This window comes from Arachis stenosperma, chromosome 4 (genome assembly GCF_014773155.1).
Source record: "Arachis stenosperma cultivar V10309 chromosome 4, arast.V10309.gnm1.PFL2, whole genome shotgun sequence".
Taxonomy (NCBI): Eukaryota; Viridiplantae; Streptophyta; class Magnoliopsida; order Fabales; family Fabaceae; genus Arachis; species Arachis stenosperma.
In genome coordinates, this window is record NC_080380.1 from 136,427,853 (window position 1) to 136,444,303 (window position 16,451).

Here is a 16,451-nt window from a genome sequence, read left to right on the forward strand (position 1 = left end):
GTCCAAACGACGCGGTTTCAATTGCGTTGGAAAGCTAACGTCCGGGGCTTCGATTTGATATATAATTTGCCATAGCTTCCTCGACGCCAGGCGACGCGAACGCGTGAGTCACGCGGACGCGTGACCTGGAAGGAACGCAACCCGCGCGGCCGCGTGAGCCATGCGGCCGCGTCACTTTTCCGCGACCTGTACGGACCAGAAAGCGCTGGAAGTGATTTCTGGACTATTTCTGACCCAGTTTTCGGCCCAGAGAACACAGATTAGAGGCTATAAAGTGGGAAAATGCATCCATTCATAATCATGCTCTCATAATTCACTTTTCATATTTTGATATAGTTTTTAGTGAGAGAGGTTCTCTCCTCTCTCTCTTTCTCTTAGGATTAGGATTTTTAGAAATTAGGATTTAGGACCTCTCTTGGTTTTTAGAGTAACTTTCGATTCAGGTTCAATGTTCCTTTTTATTTATTTTTCCAATTAAATTTATGAACTTTTCCATGTTATGATTTGAATATTTTATTTAATATAATTGAGGTATTTCAGATCTATGATTGCTTTCTTTAATTTATGTTGTTGGTACTTATCCAAATTATTTTCATTTGAGTAGATAGTTTTCCTTTTGGCTTTGGTTAAATAACTGGCGACTCTTGAGTTATCAAACTCATTGTTAATTGAAAATTGGAATTCATCCACTTAACTTACCTTCATAGTTAGAGGTTAACAAAGTGGGAAAAAAATCCAATGCTCATTACAATTGATAAGGATAACCAGGATAGGACCTCCAGTTCCCATATCTTGCCAAGAGTTTATTTTACAGTTATTTATTTATTTTTATTGCTTTGAAAATATACTTGTGCCCATTGCCCAAACTCCAAACCCCCAAAACACATTTTTTCATAACCAATAATAAGAACATACCTCCTTGCAATTCCTTGAGAAGACGACCCGATGTTTAAATACTCGGTTATCAATTTTAAAGGGGTTTGTTACTTGTGACAACCAAAACGTTTGTACGAAGGGATTTCTGTCGGTTTAGAGACTATATCTACAATGCGACTGTTTTTATGAAATTCTTTACTGGCAAAAATCCTAACGTCACATGCATTAAATTAGACGCATCCAATAAAGTTATAAGTAGAATACACTTTCATAAAAGTCGCTGTGAAACAAAAAAACTGTATGTCGAAAACCAAAAGACACATCAATGCCTCAATATAGGATTCACATTCATAATAGACAGAGCTTCTATGAAGTAGCCAAAAAAATTTTCTCCATAGTCTAACCAGAATCGCCTACCAGCAAGTAAGACAATCAACATGTGTAACACAGAAAATATCATGATGAAACAAAAGTGATAAAACAAAAGGGGGTATCAAGAATGTTCTATGCAACTTTCTTCTTATCATGTTTCTCTCCTTTGTAATTTTTTTTGGTGTTCTGTTAGTCCGCTGAATCATGCTCTTCGTGCTCAATGCTGTGAACATTGCCCTAACCTCCTTACGTTTGTTCTTGGGATGATTGTGACGCGCAGTAGGTTGAGGACTTTTTTCAAAGAACTTCAGTGCTTGTGCAAGGGCCGAATTATCCATAATGATTTTGAGAATCATTTCCTTCCTATATTCCCTCAAGGTGTCCTGTATATAAAAATCAACATTGCGTAACGGCATTAGTTACTAATACCCATGAGACTTTCGCAGAAATCATTTATTCAAACATCAAGGATTCAGAAGCCCACATTATCCCATTGTTGCATTTTAGCGTCTTTAGTCTGGTACTCTATGAATTTTACACACATATACAAACAACACATTAGTCCAACAAAGATACATCTAAAGAATTATTTAGTCAAAAGACATAATCATAAATACTTTCCACATCGAAAAATAGTATATGTTTTAACTTTTCCGTTACCAAACATAAGAGATAAATTCTTTCAATAGCAGCCTCCATTAATCAAACAAAAATGATAAAACATTGACCAAATCACAATTAAATTCAGTTCATGACAAGAAATTTTAAGATTAGACACATTAATCCAGCAAAGACATTTTTAAATAAGTTTTCACTCAAAAGACACACCCATGAATAATTTCAACATCAACATATACTAATCGAGCAAAAATCACGAAGAAGTGATAATTAACATACTTAACATGAACAAAATAAATTAAACTCAGTAACTAACAAGTATCCATATAATATGAATAATGGAACACAGCATAAAAACAAATTTAACTTAAAGACCTAAACACGCTCTAGCCAAAGATTCTAATTTCATCAACTAAAATCCATATGATGTTATACCTATAATAAGATCATGCAAGATACATAAATAAGTACTAACCAAGGAGGTCACTCAATAGCAGATTTATGGTGAACCGAAGCAGCGTGTGTGCAGACTGCAGAGCCGAGCATGGGTGAGGCGCCATCATCTGGACGAGTAGCGAAGACGATGCGACTTCAATTGCACGGCTAGGTGGTGACCTTCGATCGAAGCTTGCCAACGGAAGACCTGTGTCGCTGTTGATGGAAGCTTGCCGACGGAAGCTATAATGGTTGATGCGATTGCGAGCAGAATCGCTGGCGGCGCTGACTTGAGTTGACGCCGGCAACAAAAACGCGTTGGAGGTTGACTGTCCGAAGACACAGCCGTCAGGGATTTAGGGGGTGGAGGTGTTCTGTACGGTGAAAATCAATATGAATTAGGTTGGCGGCATTGACTTCCCTTGACGGCAGCAACCAGCGGAGACGACAACTTTGATGGCTATGTGGCGCTGGAGAAGGATATGGGGGTTGGGGGAGTTTGTCCACGGTAATAAAATTTGGGTTTAGGGTAAATTAGGGTTAATGTGATAAACTAGTGAAATTAGGAATTAATCTGGATTAATTTGGGATGTGGCTTTTGGAATTAAGTGGGCTTAAAGCCTAGTCCAATTAAAGTTGGCAGATATTGGCAGAAATGGTGTTGGTAACGTAACGAGATTGAATTTTAAAATCTTTTGAAAATCATTTTGTTAATAACAAAAATCAGATACCATTTTATCATCAGTAAAATTTTTTAGGTACCAAACTATCGATTTAGTATTTACCTCATTTTTAATCCTATTCATTTCAAATTATTGTAATTTGAATGGAATTAGATAGTTAATTTAATTTAAAAAAATGCAAAATTTTAAATAAAAAAACTTTTAAAATTTAAAATTTGTATACAATATAATTTAAATTACAAAAATTTAAAACTTGATTGTTTATGTTCATCCAAATTTTAAATTTTAAAATTTTTTAATTCAAAATTTTTAGTCATTTTTTAAATACGAATAAATTGATCAAACTCATATCACAATAATTAGATTTTAACTTAATTTTAAAATTATTTTTTTTACTAAATTTTTTATTTTTATTACCAAATTACTTTTAAGTAAAAAAATATAAAATAAAAAAAGAAAAAAAAAAAGAAAACGGGGAAGGGGGAAGGGGGGAAGGGAATCACGCTTGGAAAGGCGGGATTCGGCGATTCAAGGAAGAAGAGGGTGAAGCGAAGGTGGGGAAGAGAAGGGGGAAGAAGAGGGAGGGGGAGTTTTCTCGCCGAAAGCGGGATTCAAGGAAGAAGAGGGTGAAGCGAAGGTGGGGAAGAGAAGGGGGAAGAAGAGGGAGGGGGAGTTTTCTCGCCGCCGCCGCTGCTCTTTGTCGTTCGGTCTTTGCTGCTGAATTTCACCGCCAAATCTCACGCTGCTCTTCTTCCTCGCTCGACGTCGACACCAGCAAATCCATGAGGTTGGACGTCGCGTGCCGCTCGCCATTTCTACTCCTCCTCCTCGTGCGGTCGCCGGTCGTCGATGTTCTTCGCCAGTTGCCGCTGCTCCTCGTCCTCCTTGCTGGTTGTTGTTGTTGTTATGATTCCATTATCCATTGGTGTTAGGATATTTGAGCACTTATAGTTGGATAATTTTAATCCAATTGCAGTGCATTGTCAATCTAACACATACCAAAATCTAATTTGCGTTAATCAATTATATTCCAACAACAGACAGTGGAATGAGCAACTAATTAGAGATAGATTCCCACAAGCAATTGCAAGTGCTACTCTATAGACAGAAACTAGCATAATGAAGTTGAAATTACCTGGAAGTTAGACAACAATTTTCAATTTTTTTTGAGTATCGAATTGCATCTCAATTTTATCATCCATATCGGATCAACTCCCAGAAACATGCTGCAAGAAAGAAATCTGGGAAGCAACGTGGAAGATACCATGCTCAATGAAGGTAAAAACATTCATCCGAAAAGCTCTTCACGGTGGTCTGTCGGTCAGAAGTAAGCTCAAGCAACGATTTTCATCTATTAAAAACTTTTGCCCTAACTGTCAGCAACTAGGAGAATCTATCATTCATTGTCTTCTTTCATGCTCCGTAGTTCAACATTTTTGGTCTGAAATCAGTCTCAGAAACTGAATTTTACCAATTCTCCCAAATCAAATTTGAAAATGGTGGTCTTGGCTCTTGAATGAATTGAAGAAGGAAGTGAATTTGAAGGAGAAGGCTGCACTTACATCAATACTACCATGGAAAATTTAGAAAGCAAAAAATGTCAGGATCTTCGAGAATACTATCATTTCACTTTACCAAGTAGTGACGGAAGTTAAGACCATGACAGAGGAGTTTTAAAGATATCTTACTACTTCTTAGTTTTTTTTTTTTTTTTTTCTTTCTCTTAATGTTGTTTCTTAAGGACACTTGGGTTTATCCCTTTCTTTTACTGTGTTTTGTCCACCTTGAACATGTAATCTATTTATTGAAATAAATGAATTACCACTTTTTTTCTTGAAAAAAAAATCTCAAATAAAAAAAAATTAAATATAAGAATAGTCTTGACACTTGACAGGTGTTACTTTTGAATTTACAGGTCAAAAACTAGTCACCCATAACCACCATATTTGTAGCCATCGTAGATCGTGGCCATAATATAATCGTTATATTTCAATAAGAAATCAGCGCAAGACCATCATCTATCAAGTTCTCAAATTGAACCTACATGTATAACATATGCTAATATTATATAAAGATCAATAATAATAATAATAATAATAATAATAATAATAATAATAATAATAATAATCAAAGTGGACCTGGTTTTGCATGCATTCCAATCATAACAACGAGACTTCTTATCTTTAGGTATATATAAACATGGTCCCTTTTTCTTAATTTGCCAAGCGCAAACTTCGACACAATGTCTTGCATTGTCCCTTGTATCGCTATATATTTCAAACCAATAGCAACCACCTTTCCATGAATACCAGCAATAGAAAAGTGTGCAGCCCCAAACATTAGGTCGAAAATGGAACTCAAAAGACTCATGAGGCTTCAGATAGTTTTCCCCAATATCAGTGTCTTTTGATTTGAAATGAACTTTAAGATCATCATTGCTTTCCAAAGCATTTTCTATCTTCAAAATGTGTAGCTGGAATTATTGAATAAGTGTTGCCTAATAATGGCAACATAATTATAGTAACCACCCAAAGCATTAAATGAGTTCTAGCAAAAATGAAAGCCATGCATTACTATTATTTTTACCGTCTATATGACTATATGAAATTAAACATACATTGCATTGTTACACTAACATAATATAAAAGTATATATAGACTTTAGTTTATGGTTTAACTCAACGTGTCAAAAGCATGCATAAAGTTTTTCTCATTATTCGGTAACATACAAAATTGTATGATATATAACCTAGCAATGATTAAACTCTTTAAATCAGAATATTTGAAATTGTTTTGAATGACGATTCAATTATCAAATCCTCAATTGAAAATATATTTTGATTCCTCAGATAATATTGTCAATAAAATTTTTATGAAGAAAATTAATTATCTTTTTCAGTTAATAAAAAATAAATATTTAGAACATTTATAATATACATTTGGTCACGCAAAAGTTGTAGCATATTTTTTGAAAATCTGGTGATGCGATTCTTCAATATAAATAGTTACTTGAAAAACATAAATATCAATTTTAAAGATGAAATATAATATTTTAACTGATCTATCTGTAATAAAATAGTTATTGTTATCTCAAACTTGAAATAACTTTTTATAAATTATACACTGTCAATATAAAATAAAACTATAACACATAAAAATTTTACAGAAAATTTTCTTAAAATTAATATTATTCACTCTATTAATAAATTTCTTCTTCTAAATTTAAGTTAATATTATCCATTCTACTAATAATGGCAACATAATTATAGGGGCAATTTACCCAAATAAATAAATTGAGTGAATCATTTACCTAAATATACAAAATAGAAACTTGTTACGTGCATGTGCATTTTTACTATTATGTAAACCGTGGTAGTCAACCACAGTTTCTAATTTTTACGTAAATCATTGCTACCAGGGATGGATTATGGTTGGAACACATTAGGCATAAACCGTGGTAGCCTCCCACAGTTTATAAAGGCAGCAAAATGTACATAAAACCTGGTGACCAGCAACGGTTTATGAAAGAGTTTGTATGCTCATAAACCTTGGTTGGTTGCAAAGGTTTATGAGGAGTGAAATTCTATATATATGTGTGTGAGAGATTGAAGCTGCATAAGAGATCATTGTCACAATGGCAAGTGAGGAAGAGAGTTTTCTTGCCTTAGTGCATTGCTCTGGGAAAATCCAAAAAAGCAAAAGATATGGTGTGAAGTTCACTGATAGAGAACCACTAAGTGTTTTCATCAGTTCATCAAGCACTTTGTCAAATTTGAAGAACAGCATCTTGCAGAAGTTTAGGGTGTTTGGTAGCAAGTGGGTGAATAAGCTATTCTACAAGATTCCCATCGCAGTTGTCTCGACCAGTGTTAAGTATGATACCTTTGTGCTAGCGGTTGATGAAGATATTAGGGTTCTGTTCCATTGTGTTAGGAGTTTTCCAGAGGTCAGAATACACGAGTTGTTCGCGAAGTTGGAGGTTGGTGTCGATAGTTCTGGTGCATCAACTCCAGTTCATAGCTCGACTGTCACGGGCGTGCGTCTTCGATGCCTGCGGTGAGACCATCCATTCCGCTGGTAGCATTCCCTTCATTCACTGCTGATTTAGATCGAACGATTCATTGGGGGGGTAGCGATGATGACACAGGTGCCAATCCACATGCACAGCATGGGCCTTCAAGTTCTGGCACTCAGCAGTACCCTCCACACTTCTCCACACTAAATTTGGAGGCTCTGGGTCCACAGGCGGATTGTGGTCCTACAGTTGGGGAGCTTCTATAGAATTTCAGATTGGACAATCATTCCAGGATAAAGATGAGGTTGTGCTGAGTGTGAAGGACTATAGCATCCGCCGAGGTGTTGAGTACAGAGTCATCGATCAGATCATCTTAAGTATCATGGAAAATACAAGGAGTTCGGCAAGGGTTGTACTTGGTTGATTCGCGTAGCGCTGCGTGCACAAAAGGGCACTTGGGAGGTTAAGAGGTACAACGGGCCACACACTTGCTTGGCAACCTCTATTTCCAGTGATCACCGTCAGCTGGATTACCACGTTATCTATGCGAGGATTCTTTCGTTGGTTAGGGCAGATGCTGCGGTGACGGTAAAGGTATTGCAACAAGCTACAGAAGCCGATTACGGTTTCAAGCCTAGTTACAGGAAGGTTTGGATGGCGAAGCAGAAGGCAGTGGCACAAATATATGGAGATTGGGAAGAGTCGTATGCGGAGTTGCCACGTTGGATGCTAGGGTAATAGTCAACCATGCCTGGGACAGTTTATGTGTTGAAGACCTCTTCTGTTCGCCTTGGGGATGAGGTTGATGAGTCCACAGTGTACTTTCATCGACTTTTCTGGACATTTCCACCCTGTATCAAGGCATTTCGACATTGCAAGCCCCTCGTGAGTATTGACGGTATCCACTTGTATGGCAAGTATGGAGGGATGCTGCTGCTGGCGATAGCGCAAGATGGGAACTTGAACATCCTCCCGATAGCCTTCGCCCTTGTGGAGGGAGAAAACACAGAGTCATAGTCATTCTTCTTGTCCAACCTATGAGCGCATGTGACGCCACAGGAGGGTATCCTTGTTATCTCTGACAGGCATAATGGCATCAAGGCAGCACTTGAGGCCCCTGAGACTGGATGGCTGCCTCCACGTACTTTTTGAGCGTACTGTATTCGTTATGTGGCTGCGAATTTTGCCCTTATCTTCAAAGGTAAGGATGCAAGGAGGATGTTGGTGAATGCTGCCTACGCAAAAATTAAAGCAGAGTTTTATTACTGGTTTGACATCATGCGGACTGAGAATCTGACAATGTGTGACCGGGCCAACCGGATGGAATAAGACAAATGGACCCAACACGAGGATAGTGGTAGACGGTTCGGGCACATGACAACCAACATTAGTGAATGTGGAACTCCGTGTTAAAAGAAACTCGCAACCTCCCGGTCACATCGTTGGTTAAGTCAACTTACGGGAGGCTTGCTGAGCTATTCGTGGTCCGCGGATAGACAGCAAAGGCACAACTCGGATCTGGGCATAAATTTTGTCAGGCGTTGGTCAAGGCTATTGATCGGAATATAAGAGACTCAAGATGCTTCACCGTGACCTTATATGACAGGTACCAATCGGAGTACACTATGGCCGAGACAACACCAACCGGGAACTTCTCACTGGGTAGCTACAGAGTTTCCCTTAAGGATCACACCTGCGACTGTGGCCACTTTCAGGTGCTCCATTATCCTTGTTGCCACGCCATTGCATGTTGCGCCTACTCGCGCCTTAATTGGGCGTCATATGTTCACGAGGTGTATCGTATGAGTGAGGTGTTCAATGTTTACAAGCAGGGTTTTGTTCCGCCTATCCCAGAAGGCCTATGGCCCCCATATGCTGGGCCAACTATCATTCCTGATCCTAACATGAGACGTGCAAAGGAAGGTCGTCTGAAGGCAACCAGGATCCATAGTAGTATGGATCAGTCTGTGGAGAACTAGCCGAAGCGCTGTGGGCTATGCCGTCAGCCTGGGCATACGCGGAGGAACTGTGACCAGTGAAGACATGCTGCTGGAGGGGATGCTTAGATCTCATTACGTTTATTGGGTCGTCATTGTTGTTTAAGTTGTATTAGGCACTCTTAATTTGAGTAATGTAAGGTTGGTTAAGTCAATGAATGTCGACATGTTTTAGTGTACTAAATTCATCTGAGTAAGTTCGCTTATTTTATATGTTTAATTGAATCACTTTTATATGTTTGTTTATGTATTTATACTACCTATCATGTAAACCTTGGGAAGCTAGGGGGTTTACGTTGAAGCCATTTTCTTCATAAACCGTGGAAAGTTAAGAGGGTTTATGTTCAACGAATTCTCTTCATAAACTGTGGGAGACTACCATGGTTTATGCCTAATATGTTCCAACTATAATTCGTTCCTGGTAGCAACAGTTTACGTAAAAATTAGAAACCATAGTTAACTACCACAGTTTACATAATAGTAAAAATGCACATGCACGTAATAAATTTTCATCTTGTGTATTTAGGTAAAAGATTCACTCAATTTATTTAATTAGGTACATTGCCCTAATTATAGTAACCACCCATAACATCAAATAAGTTCTAGCAAAAATGAGAGACATGCATTGCTATTATTTTTACTGTATGAAATTAAACATACATTATTGTTTACACTAACATAATATAAAAGTATATATAGAGTTAAGGTTATGGTTGAACTCAAATTTAAGTCTCAAAAGCATGCATAAAGTTTTTCTCATTATTCGGTAACATACAAAACGCGTTTGAGCAAATAACACTTATTTTATAAGGTTTCTTTAAAATAGCATATTACTTTATATATAGTTAAATTAGAATTACACTTCTTTCGGTACATTTTATCTAACTTGAAACTACATACACATTCTAAAAACAAAATAATCTCACATATTTATGTAATGTTAACCTAAAAAAATATAAAGGTTAAATTTTATTTTGATGCGTTATTTTTGTTATTTATTTATGGAAAAATATAGGTAGACAATAAAAATATTAAACAATGTGAACAATGGATATATTGAATGTTCAATTTACTAAGTGTGCGGATGGTTATCCTAATATTAAATTTTAGTAAGATAATTTAGGAGTGTAGTGTATTTTTATTTTATTGGGTCAATTTTAGAATTCATTATTTACATTGTTCACAAAAATCGTTATTTATCTAGCAAAGTCCTTTATTTATTTATTAAAAAATTATTTTTTTTACTGATAATAACTTTAATATATCTCCTAACAAGAATATAAGTTAGTTAAACCCTTTCTTAAATTATCAATCAATTGACATACTTTCAAGGAGAAATGTTACCTTATAAAAATTGACTAGATAATAATTATATAAAAAAATATTTTTCAATAATTATGGATGAAAAATATTTTTCTTTTCTTGAGTATTTATTTAACTCTTTTATCATATATATTGTTTAGTTATATTTATAAATTTAATAGACGTAAATGATATAATATTATTAATGGATATTTTCTTTAGTAATATTAACGTAGTGAAATTATTTGTCCTAAAACTTAAATTAATTAAAAAAAATTGAATAATTTTATCTTTAATATTCTCCTTCACATAAGAACTTTATTTTAAATTTGTGTGAATTTTACATAGACTTATATATATATATATATATATATATATGTCTTGTATTGAAATTCTTTAGGTTAATAAGATTCAAATTCTAATTAATACTTCTAAATTATTAAAATTCTGATACTATGTTATAAAATTATTTATCTAAAAAATTTAAATTAGTAAAAATATATATAAATAATTATATATCTGATCATTATCAAAACTATATTTAAAATTATTAAATCTACCAACAAAATTAAAACTAGATTTAGTGAGCAAACCAAATTGACACAGCAGTATTCTGACATAGCGATGATTATGTAAGCAGTTGCTAAAAACTGTCTCGAATCCATTATATTCCTCGGTTCCTTAAAAGACATCAATCAGCAAAATGCTCATAATTTATTTTGCAGTAGTTTGAAACCATTTTGCGGCAGTTGAGAACCACTATAAATTAAATCTCTAAAAAATAAAGCTAAATTCTGCTTCTTTTTTTTTTTTTTTTAGTATATAGTCATAATTTATAAGACTTTGTCTGGACTAGCTAATAACAAATATCAGATATTAACAACGACTGAATTAGTGATCAATTGACTGATAATGCGATCACAGTTTAGTGACATAATAGTGGCAAATAGTTAATTTTGTACCACAATCTTATTAGATACCAATTTAAGGACTAACTTGTTGGGTTCTAGCTTAGTACGTAGTTGTTAGTGAAAAAAAAAAAAAACAGATACCACATCATTTTTCAAATTTAATGACCAAATATTGATATAAGAGAAATAAAAGACTAGTTAACAACATATATATTATTTTCATTTGATCATTTAGAATTAGCTTTTCTAAGCACAATTAAGGCTTTCCAGCGTAGTACATCATATATCATCATCAATAACCTTCTCTAAATACATTATTCCAATATTATTAGATTATTATTATTATTATTATCATCATCTTTATTATTATTATTATTATTATTGTTATTATAAGAACAACATCTATAATTGCTCTCTCATACATACTCTCTCATCTATATATAAGTTATTATTGTATAATAATAATAATTAACAGGGATCGTCACTCCACTCATAGCAGATGTCATCAAGTACATCATCATCATCATCATCATCATCACTATCATCATCAGTATCATCATCATCATCATCAAAATAAAGATCAGCACGTGGTGTATACATACAGGGTCCATCTCTGTAAATTTGCCACTTGATATTCGTAAACATGTTGTCTTCATCATGTTCATATATATCAAACCGCCGGCAAATACCATGATTCCATGCAAAGCTGCAATTGAAAATCGTGTTTCCAGTGATATTAGGTCTCAAATGGTACGAGAAATTTTCACCAGGCTTTAGAGTGTGCACCCCAACATCATGATCCCCTGCTTTGCAGTGAACCGTTAGATTCTCTTGGTCTTCTAGAAGATTCTGGATCGCCACAGATGTCTCCGGTGACACTGCTAAATCGCTGCCAAAACAAGGAACCATAGTAGTGATAAAAAGAAGCCATAGCACTGAAATGGTTCTAGCAAGATGAGCCATTACTGCTATTTGGAAACTTTGTTTATTATTCCCTCTCAGCTTCTTTCTTTTGTTTTCACTGTGAAATTGTGAGCAATTGTTATGTGTTTATATAGGATCAAGTAACTGGAATTGAAGGTGTTAAAGAGATGGTTGAACTCGAAAGTTTGAAAATTCTGCGGCGTAAATATTGTAAATAATATTGTTATATGGCACCACACAAAGAGTGCCTCATGTAGATTATTATTATTAAAGTAAACACACAAATTTAATTAACTTTGTGGTTCACTAAAATAGAAATTCATCCCATTGTTTTAATTTTGAAAATATTTGGTTTTTATGTTATTAAGTTGGTACTTGGTACACTTTAGGTTTTATACCGATATTACTTTAGCAGAAAAAATTATGGATTAACGTTCAAATTCGTTGTCGAAAAAATAATATGTTCATTAAATTGGTTCTTAAAAAATTTTGTTAGTCTTATCAATTTCTGTAAAATATATTTATCAGTGCAATATTCTATAAATATTGTCTTTTATTCAATTTTTATTAAAAAAAATAAAAAGCAAGTAACTTTTTGATTTTTTGAATAATTAATATATAAAAGTAGATATTTAAATAAATTAATAATAATAAATTTTAAAAAAGATTGACAAAAAATAAAAATTTAAAAGACAAATAATATTTTTTTATATTTATTAGTTAAATTAATCTTTTTATCAGATAAATTAGTAACACCAAAATTTACTATGCCTTAAAATTATTGAATTAGATAATTTTAGACAATAATTTTTATAATATTATTACTATTTGAAGTTCAAATTTTAGTAATTTATAATAACAAAATAAAATTATTCTCTTAGAATATTATAAAAAAAGTTTTATGACTGTTATAATAATTTTTTATTAAGCAGTAATTTTAAAATATTGATTAAATAATTATGTAAGGAATACATATAAAAATCGTTCCTACGAATAATACTAAACATATAATACACAATAAAACCATTGCTTTAAAATTTTTATTATTAAATTTTAGAGTAGGAATCATAAAACTTGTTCCATATATATAATATTTATTTTCAATCTGAAAAAAATTATAAAAAAGATATCTAAATTATATTATTATATACTAATTTGTCCGATATAAAAAATTTTATAAATAAATCTAGAATTTCGAAACACATTTTTAAATGTAAAATCACAAATAATACATTAGATTTTAAAATAACAATAAAAAATTACTTACCCACCTGGGAAGTGAGAACATGTACGTAATTTTATTTTTATTTGTGTCCTAATAATTCATTGAGTTTTTCGTGTAGCTATAATCACTTACCTGTTAATTCCAATTTCTAAAGTCTCAAGTTTTTTACAAGTCAGATTTAAATTAGGATATATACATGCAACGATTTTTCATTTAGGATATTTATATGTAATATCTCCAAAGAAATGTTTTATATGCGTAAATTATCCGAAATATTAATCATAATATATGTATTCTTTTTCTGTCTATATATATGACTAGATGAAATTAAACATTATTTAGACTAACACAATATAAAAATATATAGAGTTAAGGTTATGGTTGAACTCAAATTTAAGTCTCAAAAGCATGCATAAAGCTTTTCTCATTATACGGTAACATACAAAATGCGTTTGCATATATATAGATTATAGATTATAGTTTCTGAAAAGTAGTTCCATCCAGGGAATACTAACATAGTGACTAGCGCAATTAACGCATATTTTAAGTTTTCTTAAAATAACATATTACTTTATAAGAAATGGCAAACTTTATTATTTTTTATTATTAGTTAATTATTAATATTTAAAAATTTAAGATAAAATATATTATTAAATAATTAAATTAAAAAAATTATCTCTAAAAAAAATTAAATTATTAGCTAAGTCAATACCAAAACTTGAAAAAATTTTTGGAGAACAAAAAATGTTAACATAAAAATTATATAATAATATTTATATTAAAATAAAATTTATAAATATAATTATTTTTTTAAGTTTATTTCTAATGTGACAATAAATAAATAATTATATAAATAGATATTATAAAATAAATAACTATATTGATAAAAAAATAATTTTACTACAATTAATTTTAATATTAAAATTGTAAAATTTTATTGATAATTAGAATAATAAATGATAATAAGAATGAGAGTTTAATTTGTATAAATAAATTAATAATTTTTCTAAATTGTAAAAGTCTATTGAAATTTAAATTTAAAATATTATTATAAAATAAATAACTATATAGAAAAAAAATTAATTTTACTATAACTAATTATAATATTAAAATTGTAAAATATTGTTGATAATGAGAATAATAAATGATAATGAGAATGAGATTTTAATTTGTATATGAATAAGTTAATAAAGCCTTTAATTTGTGAAAGTCCATCAAAGTCTATGTCCAAGATGTTAATGTTTAAAATTAAAAAGGATTGAATAAATACAAAAAATAGGAATAGATTTCATAGGTCTAATATAAAAATGGGTTAAAGTATATTTTTTGTCCCTAATATTTCTAAATTTTTTTTAAAAATATTCTTAACATTTAATTTGATTCAATTTTGTTCTTAACATTTTGATAAGTTTCGATTTTATCTTTACCATTAAATTTTTTACAGTCAACCATCAGTCAATTTTTTTTTTTAATTCTACCATAATTTTCATCATCACCATCTTCACCGTTCTAATCTCATCTCAAACCTCATCCCGTTCTTATCACCGTCACAAAGTCACCATCTTCTCTCTCTATTTTGTGTCTTTAGAACTTGTACTTATTCTCTAGATTATCGACCTTATTCTTGTATTGCTGTTATGTATGATATTTCGTTAATTATTTAAACATTGAAATTAAATAAAACTTTTTTAGATTTAAATAGGACATTTTAAACTTTAAAGCTAAAAATAAGATTACGTCCAAACGTAGAGAATCAATTTAGTATTTTTCTTTTTTTTCTTTTTATATATTTATTTTATACTACATTCTTTTTTTTTTCTTGGTTAATAAAAATCAAATTCTAAACCTTTAAGTTATAAAAAGTTAAAATCTCTAATTATGTACCAATATGTCATCAAGCTGCTTGTTCAAAAAATTAAACTGATAATGTATATAACCATATTTAAAATAATTGAATATACCAACAAGATTAAAACTGAAATTCAACGAGCAAACTAAATTGACACAATATTCTGGCATAACGGTAATTTTTATCGAAATTGTTATAAATCCATTTCTCAATGCTTTAAAGGACGATAATCACCTAAACGCTGATAATCTATTTTATAGTATTTTAAAACCGTCACAAATCTCTTTAAAAGATCCCGCTAAATTCCACCTTCTTTGTAATATATATATATATATATAGTCATAGTTTATTAGAGACTTTGCCTAGACTAACAACAAATGCAAAATATTAATAGTAATATCGACTGAATTAGTGATGAATAGATTATTGATAATGTGATGGCAATTTAGTGACATAACAGTGGCAAATAATTAATTTTGTACTACAATTTTAGATAACAATTTAATGTCTAATTTGTTGGGATCTAGCTAAGCGGTTGTTAGTAAAAATAATCAGCTACTAAATTATATTTTTAAATTTAATGACCAAATATTGCATAAGAAAAATATTTCGACAACCAATATTTAACAACTAATATTTAATAACTAATCTTAAGATTACTGAACAGATATATATGATTTTCTTCTTCTTAACATTACGGCAACGTATATATGATTTTCTTTTAATCATTTAGAATTAAGCTTCTTCTCATGAGTTCAAATCTTGTTCATGGCTCAATTACTATCATATTCCAAATAATAATAATAATCAACAGGAATCGTGACTCCACTGAAAGCAAATAATGTCATCAACTCCATGTTTATCATCATGACCATCATCTTCAATAAACCTACAAGGTCCTTCTTTGAATATTTGCCACGTGATATCCGTATAAGTTTTGTCCCTATCATATTCATATATATCAAACCGACGGCAAACACCATCTTCCCAAGCAAAGCTACAATAGAAAAGTGTGGTTCCAAAGATATTAGGTCTAAAATGGAACAAGAAATGTTCACCAGACTTTAGATATTGCACCCCAATATCATCATCTCTTGATTTGCAATGAACCGTTAGATCGACCTGGTCTTCTAGAAGATTCTGAATTGCCACAGATATTTCCGATGACCTTGATAAAGCGTTGCCAAAAAATGGAAGCATAGTAAGAAGCCATAGGATGAAAATGTTTCTAGCAAGATGAGCCAT

The 16,451-nt window shown here is 31.9% G+C and overlaps 2 protein-coding genes across 2 annotated transcripts; both read right to left on the reverse strand.

Annotated features, from left to right (window-relative positions):
• Nucleotides 1-11,130: 11,130 nt before the first annotated feature.
• LOC130975632 (S-protein homolog 3-like) lies at nucleotides 11,131-12,171 on the reverse strand. Its single transcript, XM_057900394.1, has 2 exons — nucleotides 11,811-12,171; nucleotides 11,131-11,153 (listed from the first exon to the last, which is right to left on the reverse strand). Exons 1-2 carry the CDS (start codon nucleotides 12,169-12,171, stop codon nucleotides 11,131-11,133), a joined length of 384 nt encoding a protein of 127 aa, XP_057756377.1.
• A 3,842-nt stretch (nucleotides 12,172-16,013) lies between these two features.
• On the reverse strand, nucleotides 16,014-16,451 carry LOC130975633 (S-protein homolog 3-like). The gene has a single exon (XM_057900395.1). The coding sequence runs from the start codon at nucleotides 16,449-16,451 to the stop codon at nucleotides 16,014-16,016; it is 438 nt and encodes a 145-aa protein (XP_057756378.1).

Excerpts from the sequence above, each read along its gene's own strand:
- LOC130975632 (XM_057900394.1), bottom strand. The coding sequence starts at position 12,171 with ATGGCTCATCTTGCTAGAACCATTTCAGTGCTATGGCTTCTTTTTATC. Across the intron at positions 11,154-11,810 it reads AATTTACAGAGATGGACCCT|CTAGTCCAGACAAAGTCTTA; the intron begins GTATGTATACAC and ends ATTTGTTATTAG.
- LOC130975633 (XM_057900395.1), bottom strand. The coding sequence starts at position 16,451 with ATGGCTCATCTTGCTAGAAACATTTTCATCCTATGGCTTCTTACTATG.